The 18,253-nt window shown below is 35.5% G+C and overlaps 1 protein-coding gene across 1 annotated transcript; it reads left to right on the forward strand.

Annotated features, from left to right (window-relative positions):
* Nucleotides 1-13,427: 13,427 nt before the first annotated feature.
* LOC114512962 (protein C10-like) lies at nucleotides 13,428-13,876 on the forward strand (the record flags this gene model as incomplete). Its single annotated transcript, XM_036016575.1, has 1 exon — nucleotides 13,428-13,876. A coding segment is annotated over one exon (363 nt), but the record flags the coding sequence as incomplete, so codon positions are not given.
* Nucleotides 13,877-18,253: the final 4,377 nt, after the last annotated feature.

An 18,253-nucleotide genomic window follows, 5' to 3' on the forward strand; every position in this document is an offset into this window, starting at 1 on the left:
AGCCATATAATTATTATTTTTGATTTAAGCAATTTATTAAGTTTAAAGAAATTAAGAGAGAAGAAAATTTATTTTATATCATTGATATATTTTCCATCTTTGATCCATTCCATGGTTTTGAATAGATCTAACTTTCTAACACCATTTTCATTTAATTTACATTTCTTTAACATTTCTTGTAGCAGTGCTATCTGTGAAAAGTTCTCTAAGCTTTTGTTTTCATCTGAAAACATTTTTATTTTCACCTCATTTATTAAGTCTATCTGTCTTTAGAAACAATTCTAGGCTGATAATCTGTGATGTAAAAATGGCATTTGTGTTGTTTTGGTTTGCAATATTTTTGATGAGAAGTCAGTGGTCATGCTCGTTGTTAATCCTCCGTGTATTTTGTGTCTAATTTCATCCTCTGGCTGTATTTAGGCTTTTCTCTTTACTTTTATTTTCAAGCAAGGTAACTATAATATCCTATGCATTCTTTATGTTAATAAGTCTTGAGGAAAATGAACCTCTTAGGTCTTTAGATTGAATATTTTTCAAGAATTTGAAATTTTTCTGCTATTAATTGTTATTTTTTTCCTTTTTATTAAATTTTACTGGTTAACAAACTCATACAGATTTTAGGTGCACAATTCTACAACACGTCATCTGCATACTGCAGTGTGTATCACCATCCCAAGTCAAGACTCTATCACCACTTATTCCCCTTATACTCTCTTCTACCCCCCTCAATGCTCCCTTCCCCCAGTAATCACCACTCTGACTGTGTCCATGAGTTTTTTCTCTCTTTTTTCTTTTTTCCTCAATCCCTCCATCACCCCAGCCTCCACCCCCAAGCAGCTGTCAGCCTGTTCTCTATTCATGAGTCTTTCTTTATTTTGCTCATTAGTTAATTTTGTTTATTAGATTCCACATATGAGTGAAATCATATGGTTCTTGTCTTTCTCTGTCAGCTATTAATTTTTTAAATATTTTTCTTTCCCAATGTATTTATTTTCTCCTTCTGAGACTTCAAGTAATTAATATGTTCATAGGTCACTGAGATTTTGTTCATACCTTTTTTATTTCTGTGCTTTAGTTTGGATGCCTTCTATTGTCCTGTTTCAAATTCACAGATTCTTTCTTTTGCAGTGTGCAATTTACTATTAAATTTCATAAACTGAATTTTCTGATTCTATAATTTCCATTTACTTGTTTAATAGTATGCATTTCTCAATTGGTACTTCTAATCGACTCACTCATTGTGTCCATCCTTTCCATTGCTTTCCAGTGCTTAAATTCTTAAGCACTTTTAAAACAGTTATTTCCGAGTTCTTATTTGCTAATTTCAACATGTTTTGCATATCTGGGCCTATTTCAATTCATTGATGTTTTCCCCAGTTGTAAGTACTGTTTTTTTCTCCGTATATCAAATACATTTTTATTTATGCTAAATATTAGCATAAATATTGTTATGCTAGTATTGTTTTAGCTTAATATTTTTGAAAATGTAAATATTACTACTTTCCTATAAAGCTTGCTGAATTTATTCCTTTAAGTGGTTCATTTATGAACAAAGTAGCTTCATGTTTTCAAGTCCTGCTCTTAAGCTATTTAGGTCTCATGTAGGAAAACTCTGACTCTAAAGCTAGAGTGATCCTATTCCTAAGATGTAGCTTTTCCAATATTTCAACTGAATCTCAAATATTTAGCAAGGTCTCTTTGTTCTGGATCATCATAAATACAATGTCTTCAAGAAATTTGTGACCTCCTAAAACCTCTGTTCAGCACACAGCTCCCTGATACCTGTTGTCTGTTAGATCTCATAGAGTTTCACCCTTCACGGGCCCAGTTTATAATTCATCAAACTTAAGGGACCCCATTCATATTTCTGTAGTATATTTCTCTGAATATCTTGTTTTTCTTAGATACCGTACACTGGCTACTTCAGTATCCCAATCTCTGAATTTTGCTTCCTCAGCTCAGCAAGACCACTCTGCTCTGTTTGAGTTGTAGTTCCATGGATTTTAGTTAGTACACTGCCCTCAAACAGAAATCCTGGAAGATTATGAGTTTACTTTGTGTGTTTTCCTTCTCACAGGAGTTATAGTCATAAGTTGACTATCTTCCAATGGCTGAAAACAATAGTGTAATAGTGGGTTAAACAATACAAACATATCATTTTAGATTCCAAAGGTCAGAAGTCCAACACAGGTACACAGAAATAAGTTATCTAATATGATGGTGGGACAGAGCCAGGACAATAGCTATCGGCATTCTATTTCAAAAAAGGGAGAAAATTGAAGAAGAAAAAGTAGTCAGTGTTCACAAGTAATATCAATATCCATCAAGCAAATTCCATTAGATTTCAAAGGTTAGAAATTATCCTCTGCAGCTTGCAAGTCAGTCCTCTGAATTTGCAACTCTGCCCTCTGGGCTCATGTCTCTGCCCGCTCAGATATACTTCTTTTTCCATAGGACATAGCTTGTGTTTGCAGCGGGGAGGTTTCGTTAACTTGTTTCTTGCCTGTAGAATTTTGAAAAGTCTGGATGTTTTCTTTCACGTATTACTGTTCCTTTTCTTTTGGTACAAACTGGCAGTATTTCTGGTTATATAAAATCCTCAGGAACTTTCTACATCTCCTATGTATATTGTGGAGATTCACTCCATTAAATAAGGGGGCTTTCTTACATAATCCTCTCTCTATTTTTTGGTTTCTTCTGAGATGGCTGAGAGGATCTATGAGTTATACCATCAATCTCTTCAAAGAGCTACTTGTGTGACTGAATATTCTGACCATTTGGTTTTTCAGAGTTATTAGCAAAAAGCTGAGCCAAACCCTGGCTTTTACTTAAGAGAAGTCTTTCCTGATACCAAATCCTTTAATTTAGCATCTTTGCCATCTGGGTAGGGTAAGAAATTCCCAAATCATCAAGTTCTGGTCCCATGTTTGGAGAGTTCTACCCTCAATTTATCTCGCATTTTCCTATAAGCAACACGGGGGGGAAAATAACAGCACACACTTTCAATAACACTTTGCTTAGAAATCTCAGTTAAGTATTCCAATTCATTACTTAAACATGTTGTTCTCACTTATATGCAGTCTACAAGTTCACTGTTTTCTGCCATTGTTTAAGGAGTGTCCTTTCTCCTCCAGTTTCCAATTACATGCTACTCACATCCTTCTGGAACTTCACTAGAAATTCCTTTAATGTTCAGATAACTACTAGCAGTCATTTCTTGATGATTTAGGCTTTCTCTATAGTGATTTAGGTTTCCTCCATAGAGCTCCTCACTTTCTTTTGACTTATCACTGGTAGTCATTAACATCCATATTTCTCTAACAGTCCCTTCAAGGTCACTTTATGCTTTTTTTTTATCATGTTCTTTAATATTTTTTTAGCCAGTGACTGCTGCCCAATTCCAAAGTCATTTCACACTTTTAAGTATTTGTTATAGCAGCACCCCTCTACTAGAGAGCAAAGTCTGTATTAGCATTCTACTGCTGCTGTAACACATTCCACCTACTTAGTGGCTTCAACAATGCAAATTTATTGTCTTACAGCAGGTCAGAAGCTGGAATGGGGGTCTCTGGGCTAAATCAATACATCAGCAGGGCTGTGTTTCTTTCCAGAGGCCTAGGGGATCATCCATTACCTTGCCTTTTCCAGTGTAACTAGAGGTTTCCAGCATTTCCTGGTTCCTAGCTCCTCTCCACTTTCAAAGACAGCAGCAATGTCCTTCTCACCTCACACCTCTCTTTTCCTCTCCTTTTTGTCTCATTTTACAAACCCAGTTTAGAAAGGTTCTACATGTTTAAGAATTTACACAATCAGATTAAGCCCACCAGATAATTCAGGAGGAGAATCTCCCTTTTCAAAGTGCATAGATTTACTGACATCTGCAAGTCACTTTTATGTCATGTAACATATCCTCAGGTTCTAGAGATTAAGGTTTAGACATTTGGGGGAAGCTGTTATTCTACCTATCACTGTCTCCTAATATTTTTGTAAGTTCTGTAGTTGTTTGCAGCAGAACAGCTAGTCTGTTACTATGTTTTCCACCATGATCAGAAATTGTCAATGAAGAACAGAAGTTTGTGGACAGTTTTATGTCACCATGTTTTTGCTTTTAACAGAGACACCTTATTCTTATAGTCAGATATAACTTTCTTATTTCACTTATTTATCATATCATTTTATATGTTTGAATATTCTTTTGGACATGTCACATTATATAAATTTGAAAAAATATGTTAATACATCTCACTTCATCAGTAAAAAATTGAAATAGGAGAATCCTAAAAATGTAAAATTCTTAAAAATTAGCATAATTCCACAGCTGAGAAATACAGAATGATTGTGAACTATACTTACGTTAATGCTATGTGACAATATCCAATACACTAAGAGACAGAAATATTCACTATTTTTGTCATGAGCTGTCCTGAATTACCTAAGTTTTGAATTATCTAAAGATTAGTAAGGAAGACTATGCATAAAACATAATTGCCTCATGTTAGTAAAACATTTTGTTATCAAGATTACTGTTGAAGTTGTTACAAAAAACATCAGAAATATAAACATAAAATGTACAAAATATTTCAAAAATATAACAAACATTTTGCATTAAATCTGTCCCAAGTATTTGATTATTGAATTGGTATAGAGGTAAAGATGACTGCAGATTCCTTAAGAGATGTGTGAGAAAGGGGGTAAGCTAACATTACAAAGTTTGCATTGATTAAAAAGTTAGGGAATGCTAACACATTAATATCTAAGTATGTCTAGAAGATATATAAAATGTAGCAAAGGTCAGAAAAATAAAAGCATCATGTTAATTAGCTTTAACTTCTAATTAAAACATTTTATTATATTAAAGAAGCTAAAGTTGGAAAATCATGATTAAATAATAAAAAATATAAAGAAAGCCTTAATTATTTAAGCATGTACCATCATTTGTAACCAAAAATATTCTAGATTTATTCTCAGTAATATATGTAAACACCAAAATTTTTTTGCTAAATTAAAACATAAACATCCAAGTGGGTTTTTAGAAGTTGTAAATGAAATAAGAGAAGTGACAAAAACACAAGAGGATAAACTGTTAGCTGTTGTCCTTGACATGTAATTAATAATACCTTACTTAAATACCTAGAGTTTTATGATCTACAAAATATGTTAATAATCCTAATTTTTTCTCACAATTCTATGAGCAAAGTGAAAAAAGGCTTAGTGAAAGGGCTGGCAGGATTTAAAGTTCACAAAGGAATTTCTTTTGTTTGTTTCCAATTCCACTTTAAACTTTTAATTCTTTACTTTCAAGTTGTGATAACATTTGACAGAATGAAAACTGAAGCCTATTAAGGAAATGCCCCGTGTCCCACTTTCCAAAATAATGCAAAGATAGAATTAGAAATGCCCTTAACATAACTAATCCAAGTAAAGAAAAGCAAAAAAACAGAACATTCCAATATTATTGAGTAGCATATTTTATGAAATCAAGGTACAGCAAGTAAATTTATGGCATACTTGTTTATTTATGCCAAGGAAATCTCGTACTTCAATCCTTTCAATGTTGTACTTGAGACTACCTAAACACTGAAGCTATTATAAAATGTAATTTCAGATTTTAATTAAGAAGCTCAATGTTTTCCTTGAAATCTCTGCTAGCAAGCTATGTAGCTCCTTAGAGACTTAGTGTGTTATGCATTCTGGGTGAATGGGAAAAACGGGTATAATGTGTAAAACAAGTTGACCCAATTATGATTACTTAGGTTAAATCTGTGAAGCCATGTTATATTTTAGAAGAGTTGATTCTTCAGGATATCTTAAATCTGATCAAGTTTATCCAAGAACTTCTCCTTCTCCTGGGTTTGATGCAGATTTAGGAATGGAGGTCTGTTCCCTTTTCCCGTTTCTTCCATTTTTCCCCCATTCTGGCTACAAATTTTCAGGTTAAGTAAAGATCATGGCTATACAGCAAAGCTTTGGCATTGAAATAGTCCCAAGGGCTACTGAAAAGGAGAAATTGGAAAGAAGCACGGGAAGGTGATAACTCCATGCACTGTCCTAAAACATCATAAATACCATAACACAGAACTCTGAGAAGAATGATATTGAAAGTGTCCTCTTTCCTCAATACAACCTCCTGAGAGAACTTGTCTTAATACATTAGTATTTGATTTCAGACCAGTTTCCATTTTAACAAGAGGCAATACAAGAATAAAAACCTTGCTGAAAGGAAGGAAATAAATTAGTATCTAAGTTTGTATTCACATCTGTTGGGAAAATGCACCTGGTGTCACTGGAAAATAAGCTAAATAAAATTATCCCATTTGAGAAGTGGTCTATCTTGCTCAGATAGCAAACCAGCCAGGTATTTGTGTTTGTTTTACCTAAAGATTTCACTATAAAATTGCAGAGACTGTTTCTATCAAGTTTCCTAAACATGCACATTGAGAAACCAGACTAAGACTTCCCCCATAAAGGATAGTCTAATCTAAATTCAGTCCACATCATTAGCATTTGTTTTTTTCAACAGCAGTGCAGCAAGTTTGATGTCCAGGTGTTCAGAAGTCATTCTGACACTATGTCAATATATTTTATCTTGAGCTCTCTGGTATAAAAGACAAAATATTTTCCATTTGTTTTTTTAAGTTATTTTCCGTTATCCTTAAGTATAGGTCTCAAAATGAAATAATAATATTCATAGAACTTAAATCACAATAAAATTGTTAATTTAAAAATAAACTGCCTGCTTCCTGAACTGACTGAATTTGCATTTATTAAAGTAATCTGTCTTAAACTTTGAGATCAGCTCTTTTTTATGATGGCTTTGTGTAAATGCAGGTACATGGATATCTTTGCTTGTGGCATCACTAATTTAAAATATTTATGAGCTTATGGGTACCATACTAAGACTTCAACACATTATATATTTCATGCAGCCTAATTCCATAAATTCATAAACAAAGAATTTTTTTAATGTAGTAAAAGTAAATTTCACCAAATGAGGAAATTATAAAGTGCTATTCAAAATAATAAAATTCCACATATGCACAGATGCTGATTTAGCACATAAGTTTATTGTTGTTGTTGCTGTTGTTCGGTAGAGGTACTGAGACCATCTACCATTTACTTTGGTAGATGGTACTGTAGTCAGGTAGTTCAAAGGATCCCTCTCTGCAGCTCAGCAGCCAAGAATAAGACCTAATCGCACAATGCTGGGGGAGGGGTCTAGTGGCCACACTGCCCTCATGGCTCAGCAGTGAGGATGGTCATGTTCAAGTGCAAGGATCTTCTCCTCTGCTGCATCAGAAACAACTACACGGTCATTGTGCTTGAAAAGAGAAATACCTCCCTCGGACACTCACCCAAATGAGACTACCTTATCACGTTGCTCAAATCAATATCAATGCCTCCTTTGAATTAACCTGATGGAAGGACCCCAATGAGATGAGTCCAGCTCCAGGGCAAATATTCTATGTATGATTTTCAGGCCAACCACAGGCTATTCTAAAGGTTTTACCTGGCAGTCCTCACAGGGGAAAGCTGTCCTTTCCACGCCAGATTTTGTGAGCAAGCAGGGGATTGCAGTCTCTAAAGGGCGTCGCAGTGGCAGACTCCGGCTGCTGGCTGGCCTGCTCAGTTGTGCATGTGCATTCCTAGCCCAGGCGTATTCTTCAGAGGTTTCTTTTTCTGGATCCTCCACAGAAGCCTTCCCCAGGCACCTCTTTTGAAACATCCTGATTTAAGGAAGAGATAGAGGGGAATCTCAAAAACATTTTTCTTTACTCTGAGTTGGTACTCAGTGCTTTTTCCATTCCTAGCTCTTCCTCCTCACTGGCCCCTGCACCCCCTCTGTCCATACAAACTGCAGGAAACTTGTGTTCAGTGCTCCCTCAACAGTGAGGTGCCCCCAAGCCTATGCTGTCCACCTGACATTTGACCTGTGATCCATTCCATGAAGAAACATAGAAAGGGAGGGGAAGGGGAGAAGTTGGCTCTTTCTCTGGTTTAGACTTTGCCCATACTGTCACAGTAAGTGATTAAAGGCAAAGCGATTACTTTTATTTTTGGCCTCTGTCTTTAGCTACTTCTACCCTTGGCCGTTCAGCTCTCTGCAGCTCACCTGAGCTCCTCATACCTAGGAGATATGCCCATTGTTACATACAAGAGAAAGTAAGAATCCAGATTTTCTGGCTTTTATCATGGTAAAATGGATGACAAATGTGGGAAATTGCCAACCTGTAGGAAGCATGTTCTAAGCATGTGCAGGGTAGCTATTCACAAAAGTAATAAATTATGACTTGCTAAGCAGCTATCACAAAGTATGTACCACACTGGCATATATAAAGAGTATTTATGCCATTCTTCATTGTACTCTTTGATGTTGGACCTAATACTATTACAATTTATTTGTAAGCAAAATGGAATTCAGGGAGGGTAACTACAAAAGTTACATAGTTTCAGAGTTAGACCTTGAATAAACTCTATGTCATTCAAAATGATCCCTCCCCTTTTTTTTGGTCCAGATACACGTGATAGAGATACATTTCTAATAGATGATCCGTATTTTTAATTAAATTGAAATGTTAATATTTCTTGATAAAAAGAAACTGGGCTTTCAGGCTAGTCTAAAATTAGCTCATCTGTTTTTCTTCTAAAATTAATTAGACAATCTTGCCTGAGATTCAGCAACCTGTTTTTCATGATTTAACATTAGTTACTGTTTCTTATTTTATTAGAGAATCTTTTGTTGCCCAGCATCTGAAGCTAACAAGTAAGATAAACAGGCTTTGGAGTGTCAGGAATGTCTTAGTTCTGAATCATTGAATTAGTCAGCCAGTCAATTTTTAAAAATCAATAATAAAGCAGAAAAAATAGGAGAGAAAAGGTCAGGAACATTTTTTTTTCTTTCACAAGTGTACTTGTTTCTGCAAATGGTTTCAATGACTCATATCAAAATTGAACAAGAAACAGATGTCAGTTAATTAGAGATTTGAATTTAATGACATGGTTGTATAGGTATGGCACACAAAACATCTGTGTTCTAGTACCTAACATTAATTTAATTTCTTTACAGGAGTCATTTACATTTCTCCTCATTTTCAATAAACTGTTTTTTGCCAACAACATAACATTGTAGCTTTGAAGTTGTTGCCATCTGAACAGACCACTGTGAGGCTGACTCTCCAGCTTCTGCTTACTGAGTTCTGCATTACATAGGGAACCATCTACAAGAATGACTAGCTACAATGCATTAATTCTAAATTATGTAGACATTACCGTTTTGTGCCATGCAGGGAGGTTTGGGATTAGTAGGATATACGATTATAAATGTCAGTCCAGGAATTGAGCTTTTTCAGATTCTACTTTGTTCCTGCTTTGTAATATTATACTTGTAAAACAAAGATAATGACCAGTTTAATGCTTGATGTCTAATCAATTTATTTGAATAAATAATGCAGTTTTATTCTCATTAAAAATCTAATGTAAGAATACATACATACTTATTGAATATTTACCATGAGTAAGGCCCTGGTAAACCACTTTCAATACAGGGTCCGGCAGAAGTAATGCCTGCTTGAGAGTGCTTGGTAGGGTAATAATGTGGGTGTAATAATTTATCATTTTAATGTGAACATTTCACCTAAAACATCATATGGTGTGCTTGAGTATGATATCGTTATGTTACAGAATCACATGCTTATGATTTTATAACAAAAAAGGGGCATTATCTGTGTCAGACCCTGTATATCCTTTCACTTGGCCGTTTGACAGTCCCATGAGACAGTTATGACCCTTCACATCCACGAATGAGGAAACTAAGATTCAGGAAGTCTATGGTAACTTGCCAAGAGTCACAAAGTGCAAGTGACAGAACTATATCAAGAACAAGGACTTTTCTTGTTTTGGAAAAAGGAAAATAGGAGTTTTTCCTTTGCCCTCATCATCCAGGTGCACTGTCTTGAAAAACTTGTGTTGCTCCCATGCAGGGCTTAGTAAATGGGACAGCTCCTCTTCTCTCCCTCTCTCTGTCTCTCTGTCTCTCTGTCTCTCTCTCTGAAATTACACAGCCCCTTAACTAGAGGATTTAGGAGTATTCAATTTTCTTTCTTAGGATATCTCAGGGTCATTAGATCCCATTTTTAGTACATGGTTCAGGAGTCATGTGTACCTGGGCCAGCATGAGTACGTTCAAAAGAGCTGCTAACATTCAAGGAAAATGTGTGTATATGGGGCAGACACTGGGAGCTACATCAAGTTCCCTACAGACTAAAACACCTTCCACTCTGAGGAGGGTGTGATGATAACTTGCTAGCAGTCCCTGAAATTCCCCTGGGGAATATAAGACACTCTCCAGTGTCAAGTACTAGAGAAAGTTGCATGGGCTTTAAAATTCAGACAGATTGCTGTGAGGAGGAGAGTTAAAAGCAGTTTTAGTCGCTCTCCTGGTGATGGAGCTCCCAGTGTAGTCTCTGAAAACTGGGACTTCAGTTCCTCAAAGAGAAGGAACTGCTGGTTGAAACATTTATTTGCAAAGAGGTGTTGTACACACAAAAGAATGGAAAATCCAGCAGAGGACAGTGGGCTGGAGGAGAACCCAGAATGGGGAAACAAAGGATAAGACAAAGCTTACGCAGCGGTACTGAGAACCAAAGTGGAGATTAAATAAGTGGAGAGGGAGAGGAAGGAGCAGAAAGCTGCAGTCTCGGGGCTACAGCCAGACTCACTGGCAGTGGAACAGAACTTTAACATGGGGGAATTTCCTTTTTTAGTGCCACAAAGGCCTTTGGAACATTTTATCTGACTGTAAGTAGTTTCACTGGTATTTGGAAAAGAGTCTGTAGGTTTTACTTTCTATGTAATTTTTCTATACATGTGAAATTTCATACATTTCTATACATATGAATTAAACATAGCAGATTTTTTCATAAAAGAATTTGATGTTTTCTACATTAAACATAATCATACCATATCAACCAGAAAATTTAAGAACTCTCATTACTATGTACTCACTCAGAACCAATATTTACCCACACACAGACTTATATGCAGATGTTCAAAGCATTGTAAGTTATACTAGCCAGAACAGGAAGCAATTCAAATGTTGTGATCTGGTGAATGGATAAACAAATTGTGGTATAGCCATATGAAGGACTATCACTCATCATAAGGAGAAATTAACTACTGATATGGGTGTTAACATGGACAAGTTCAAACATCAAACTATGAGGGAAAAAATACAAAAGCTGAGGTAGTGACGGTTATATTTACATGAAATGCTATACTGATGATTACACAGGGTTGGCACAAATAAGACCCCTTTTTATTACAAAATCATAAGCATGTGATTCCATAACATAACAATATCCCACTCATGTACACCATATGATATCTTAGGCAAAATGTTCAAATTAAAACTATAAGTTATCACACCCATATTACTACCTTACCAATCACACTCAAGCAGGCATTACTTCTGTCAGACCCTGTATTTATATAAAATGCTATAAAAGTTGAAGTGAAAGAATTGATCAGTAATCACCAAGATTCAGGAGTCAAGGGAAATAGTATTAACTCTCAGAGGATTTAAGGAAATGTTTTGACTTGGAAATAGTCTATATATTGACTACATTTTCCAAAATTTATGAAACTCTACATTTAAGTTTAAAATAAGTGAATTGTATTATAGGTAAATGATACTTCAATAAAGCTGCTGAAAATATTATGTATTTAAAACTACATATTAAAGTCACTTGGAATGTTTTTCTCTTTTGGTTATGCCACCAACTTTGTAATGAGGTCCATTTGTTTCAATAAGTTTGCAACATTTTGTGAGCGGGCTTTTCTTCCATTTTGGCTTATTTTTTTCTAAGTTATGAAATACATCTTCATTTCAATTATAGATGATACACAATATTATATTAGTCTCAGGTGTACAGCATAGTGATTAGACATTTATACAACTTACAAAGTGATCACCCCAGTAATTCTAGTGCCTGTTGGACGCTGGACATTACAGTATTGACTGAAGTGCATTGACCTGAGTTCAAACTGAAAACTGGAACAGTTTTTGTTCACAGAAGCCTTATTTCTACTTTGCACCTTTCATGTGGTCCCTTCTCCCACCTGAAGGTTAAAGTTACTATTACTTTTTTGTTTTTTTCTTCCATTATTTATTTTGAGTATATAAGCCTTATTCCCCTTAATTACTTGTAAACCCTTTCTTTATTACTTAATAAATAGAATACTATAAACAATATCAGCACTTCACTCATTTTACCTAGTAAGATATACTATAAGTTACTCCATATTAAGTGTATGGAAATGTTTCTTATCTCCTTTACTAACCATGGTACAAAGATTAGCCCCAAACAAGGGAGATAGGGACATTATTTAGAAAACAGATTAAGCTTGATGATTGCTACATAGGTTTCAAATGAGAACAAATTTGTATTGATTGGAAGAAGGAAGAGAGTAGGAATAAGGCCATACTAGCTTATTCATTATTTTTCATATTTGTACCAAATATAACAAATATAAACACACAACATATTGGTATAAAAAAACACAATTACAAATCTCTGAACACCAAAACATAAAAACATAAACATTTATACTTTTTTGTCCAGTAATCAAACTATTAGAAATGTATGCAAAATATATAATTGACAAAAATACAAAATGACTTTTCTGTGATTAATCTGTGTGCCATTAATGGTGATAGCAAAATAATGAATATAGCTGAGAAGTCCATCAATTAGAACAGGTCTGGTTGAGTAAATGATGGTATGTTCAATTGAGTACTACATATGGTAAAGTAACATAGAAAATATTTGCATACACTTATATGGAGTGATCTGTAGTATATCTCTCTCATGCAATTCTTTTTACCAAACCTATTAGTATAGTTCATTTTCTTGTAATATGATGAAGAAAATTATACAAAATACTAGTCCCAGTTGGCGTTGGTGATATAGTGGTGAGCGTAGCTGCCTTCCAAAATACTAGTCCCTATTGGAATGTCATGCAAACAGTCTTTTCAACCCCAGAGTACTTAGACTCAGTAATTCCCTTACTGAACATTATGAAATAGTCCTAATATACTTTATCCATTAATTAATTGACTTATTTATTTAATAATCACACAATGTATTGCTGAACAGAACTAAGACTTTAGCCCTATCTGTCCATTTTATAGATGAAACACCAGATGACTGAGAGTTTTATCATTCTTCTATAACAATTTAATTTAAGACTCATGTCTACATGAAATCTGCCATATCCTGTTTAACCTGTTTTTAATTGTTGTTTAGGTACAATTGTCTCCATTTTCTCCCCACCCTTCCTCCAGCCCTAGCCATCCGCACTTCCCATCCTCAATCCTACCCTCCTTTGGCTTTGTCCATGTGTCCTTTATACATGTTTCTTGACAACCCTCCCCCTTACCTGCCGCCCTGAGTGACGAGCAGACCAACATGGTCCTGGCCAAGGTGATCCAGGCGTTCTGGACCCCTGAGAATGCCATACGCATAGATGAGGCTCGAGGCAACACATACAACAAGGGCAAGATGTTGCAATTTGTGCTGCCAGTGGCCACACAGATTCAGCAGGAGGTTATCAACGCCTATGGCTTCAGCTGTGACGAGGTAAGTGTTCTTAAGTTTGCCTGCTTGGTCAAATCTTATGAAGCCCAGGATCCCAAGATTGCCAGCCTGTCCAGCAAGCTGAAGGCGCTGTTCCTGCCTCCCATGACACTGCCGCCCCATGGGCCTGCTTCAGGTGGTGGCATCACTGCCTCCTGAGGGTTGGCCTCCCCTGTAACACTTCCTGGGAAGGGAAAATCTAGATGTTCCTGAGGATAATAAACATACCTGTGACTTAAAAAAAAGAAAAGGAAAAAAAGAAAAATTTCTACAAGTTTGAAAGTTTTCAAAATATAAAGTTAAAAAAAAACAAAACAAAACATGCACAGTGATCCCTCATCAAAGTCAAACATTTGATTAAGAACAAGCACACTGACAGGAGCAGTCAATGAAGGAGGCTCCCCAGAGTGCTTGGCGCATGCTCCGTGGGCCTGTTTCTGCTCAGGGTTGTCTTGGAAAGTCCAAACTACCAGTGGAGAATAAATTGTGTTTCAAAGGGATCGCTTTGGACCCCTCCCACCTCCCCTCTGTCAGTTTGTTCTTTATTTCCAAATCTCTGGTTCTATTTTGCTCATTTGTTTGTTTTGTTGATTAAGTTCCACTTACAGGTGAGATCATATGGTATTTGTCTTTTACCACCTGGCTTATTTCACTTAGCATAATTCTCTCCAGTTCCATCCATGCTTTTGCAAAGGGTAGGAGCTCCTTCTTTCTTTCTGCTGCATAGTATTCCATTGTGTAAATGTACCATAGTTTTTTGATCCATTGATTTACCGATGGGCACTTAGGTTGCTTCTAGCCCTTGACTATTGTAAATTGTACTGCTATGACCATTAGGGTGTATAGGTCCTTTCAAATTAGTGTTTCAGGATTTTTAGGGTATAATCCCAGCAGTAGAATTGCTAGGACAAAAGACAATTTCATATTTAATTTTCTGAGGAAATTCCATACTCTTTTCCACAGTGGCTGCACCAGTCTGCATTCCCACCAACAATGTACTCGGGTTCCCTTTTCTCCACACCCTCACCAGCACTTGTTTGTTGACTTAGTTATGATGGACATTCTGACCAGTATGAACTAGTATCTCATTGTGGTTTTAATTTACATCTTTTTGATGGCTGGTTATACTGAGCATCCTTTCATATGTCCCTGGGTATGTCCTTCTTGGAGAAGTGTCCTCCTTTTCCCATTTTTAACTGAGTTATTTGTCTTTCTGGAGTGGAGCCCTGTGACTCCTTTATATTTTGGAGATCAAACCCTTGTCCAAGGTATCATTTAGAAATATATTTTCCCATACGGTTGGTTCCCTTTTCATTTTGCTGATGTTTTCTTTAGCTGTGCAGAGCTTTTTATTTTGATGAGATCCCAGTTATTTATTGTTTCCTTTATGTACCTTGCTCTAGGGGACATATCAGTGAAAATATTGCTGTGTGGAATATCCAAGATTTTCCTGCCTATGTTCTCCTCTAGGACTTTTATGGTATAGCAATTTGTATTTAAGGCTTTTATACATCTTAAGTTTATTTATTTTTTAAAAAGATTTTATTTATTTGTTTTTAGAGAAAGGGGAAGGAAGGGGGAAGGAAAGAAAGAGAAACATCAATGTGTGGTTGCTTCTCACATGCCCATCCCTGGGCACCTGGCCCACAACCCAGGCATGTGCCCTGACTGGGAATCCAACCAGCAACCCTTCGGTTCACAGGCTGACACTCAGTCCACTGAGCCACACCAGCCAGGGCGAGTATATTTTTGTGTATGGTGTAAGTTAGTGGTCAAGATTCGTCTTTTTGCATGTAGCGGCCTAGATCTCCCAACACCATTGGCTGATCTATGGCTATTTTTACTAACCCTTTTTCTGATGTGTGCTCATAAAACACTAGACCCTTGAAATGATGGAGAGCCAAACTTTAAAATTTTGCAACATACAAATAATGTTCTCTACCAGTAATAATATGTGATATAAATAGTATTCTACTTCTCCATTTTTCACCCTTAACCATCTCTTCCTTCTATACATCACTTTTGTTTTAAATCCTGATGGTGCCTTTGATTAAGTGTGAGTTATCACTTTAGGTTCTTCCATTTCTTTATAACACAACTGGTTTCCATAAACTTTTCTTGGGTACTACAATTTGCCTGCCTTATATCTTACCTGGACTGTATCAGAAATTCTGAGGTTGTCTATTTCATGATTCAAGTTTCAGGAGTTCCCATCTCACCAAATGACAAAACAGTCTGTCTGTGCTTTCTTAAAAGAAGATGAACCTTATCAGTAACAGTTCTTTATATCTTTTTGCCCCCAGGTGCCTATAGCTGAATGCTAATTTGACCTTTTCCTTTGGACTTACGACTTTTTCTCACCAAATATATATTCCTCATAAAAAGATGAGGTTTTGATATTATACTATTTGTGAATTTATATTTGGCATATATCCACCATACATATGTTTGCAACTTACAAATGTGAGTGAGAAAAATGTGAACACACGAGAAAAAGGAGTGCAATGTAACATTCAGTCATAGGCAGACATTTATGCACTATAGGAGAATCTCAGCATCCTAATGTATATTAAAATAGCAATGCAAACATACAGCAGGACAGCATTAATTCCCAGAAGACTTTTGCCAACAGGTAGCATAGACTCAAACAAATATTCTGGATCAGTATGCACTACCCTACTTACCTCCTTCATTTACACCTAATTTGAATTGTCTACTGTCTCCTATCTCAGGGGCAAAATAGGTGATACAGTGGTAACCTTGCTAGCACGTTTTGGCAACCCAGTGAGCACAGAGTGACATTCCACTATATTAAGTGTGAAGGCTTTGCAATTGGGAATGTGGTTTACTAAGGACATTTGTGACACTGTGGATTATGTGTGAAGCATCAACTTGGTCCCCAAGATACTATAAAATTAATACTTTTTTTACAAACACATGTGGACACCAAAGCCAGTGTGTGTGAGTACTGCATTTCTTGTATTATTCTGTTATGCTATTTTTGCCTTTGGTATAAATAGCATCACAAGTGAATGACAGGTTCATGGTCTGTAAAACTTGGGTCTTTGCACTTAAATTAATGCATGCTTGTAAGTCTCAAATCATGAGAAAGTGATAACATAACTCATTTTGCTTTACCCATAATATAAAGATTTTTTAGTATCTCTTAGTAATCATAAATGGATAATCAAAAAGAAGACATAAAATAATTTATAATTATCAAGAAACTTAAAAAACATTTTAGAAATAAACAGGGTTTAATTACTAAGAACTAAAACACTTTCCATAGTATGTTTTATCAAGGCAAAGAGAGTTTCAAAGACAGTTTAATTAAAATTAAGACTTTTTTGTTTTCTAACCATGATTCTCTCTTTTAAAGATTTTTATGATTATTTATTCAACTCCCTATAACTTCCAAATACAATCACAAAGGGTTAGTGTTACTTCTTAATATATTACAAAAGACATTTTGACAGATTTTTCCATTAACTATTTGCCTTGACACTTATTGCTCAAGAAGTGTTATCTGTTTATTTGCTATTAATAATTCTAAGCATTAATGACCAAATATGTCTCTGACTCAATAAATAGATCTCTAAAGGATATGTTGAATTCTCTGAATCTTAACTGAATGTCTGGCAGTATGCTAAAAATAAAAGCAATATTTCCAAATCAATATAACATTTGATCCTTATATATGAATGTCTGTTAAGTATAGAGATACTTTGTACCAAGCAACCCAGATGAAAACTCAAATCATTTGACCACTGGAAAAAGCAATTGTAAGTATACTTACTAATACCTTCTTTATAAATGGACAGAATAATTAGTGGGCTATCAAGATACAATCCATTTATTTAAATTCTGGTGATCACCACATCATTTATAATATTGTTAAACTAAATTTACTCTAAACCATTTAAAACCTGATTTCCATTTTTTTAGTATTATCACATTTAAATGAGCCCTACATAAAAGCAGATTTACTCATCAGATTCTTATTTACTACCAATTATTTGCTAGATGTTGCTTGATGTATAGATTATTTACAAGGAAATACTTGTGAATTTGTCATTTCATGTTTTCTTGGAATAATGCTGTATTGAAGAGTACTCCAAGATCTCAGAGAATTATAGCAAGAAAATTTATCTCATGTGTATAGTATTATAGATTAATTGCAGTTTGCTGGTATTTGGAAGATTCAGATTGGCTTAGCTGGAACAGGTGGGACTCTAGCCCTGGGTTAAGAACAATCTCCATATAGCTTCATTCCTAAATTCAAGATGAAAACTTAGCAGCTACCTGCTGTCCTAATAGGAAAAAGGATAAGCTCCCTGCATCTCGATGGACACTTGCCGTGCCTCTTAACACCTTAGATTAAAACTGGCACAAATGCCATTTCCACACTTCATCACTCATTGTAAATTGTGTGGCAAACCTGAAGCCATATGAGTATACTCCCCCAACAGACAAGCAATGGCAAGGGGATGCAGGGATGAAGAATTGTGGTAACATAATATCATCTATCACACCTTAAAACAGCCCTGTGAGTTCTCAGGAAAACAGAAACCTGAATATCATCTGCTTGCCCCAGTGAAGATACAAATATGTCATGGTAAAAT

This window comes from Phyllostomus discolor, chromosome 2, assembly GCF_004126475.2.
Source record: "Phyllostomus discolor isolate MPI-MPIP mPhyDis1 chromosome 2, mPhyDis1.pri.v3, whole genome shotgun sequence".
Taxonomy (NCBI): domain Eukaryota; kingdom Metazoa; phylum Chordata; class Mammalia; order Chiroptera; family Phyllostomidae; genus Phyllostomus; species Phyllostomus discolor.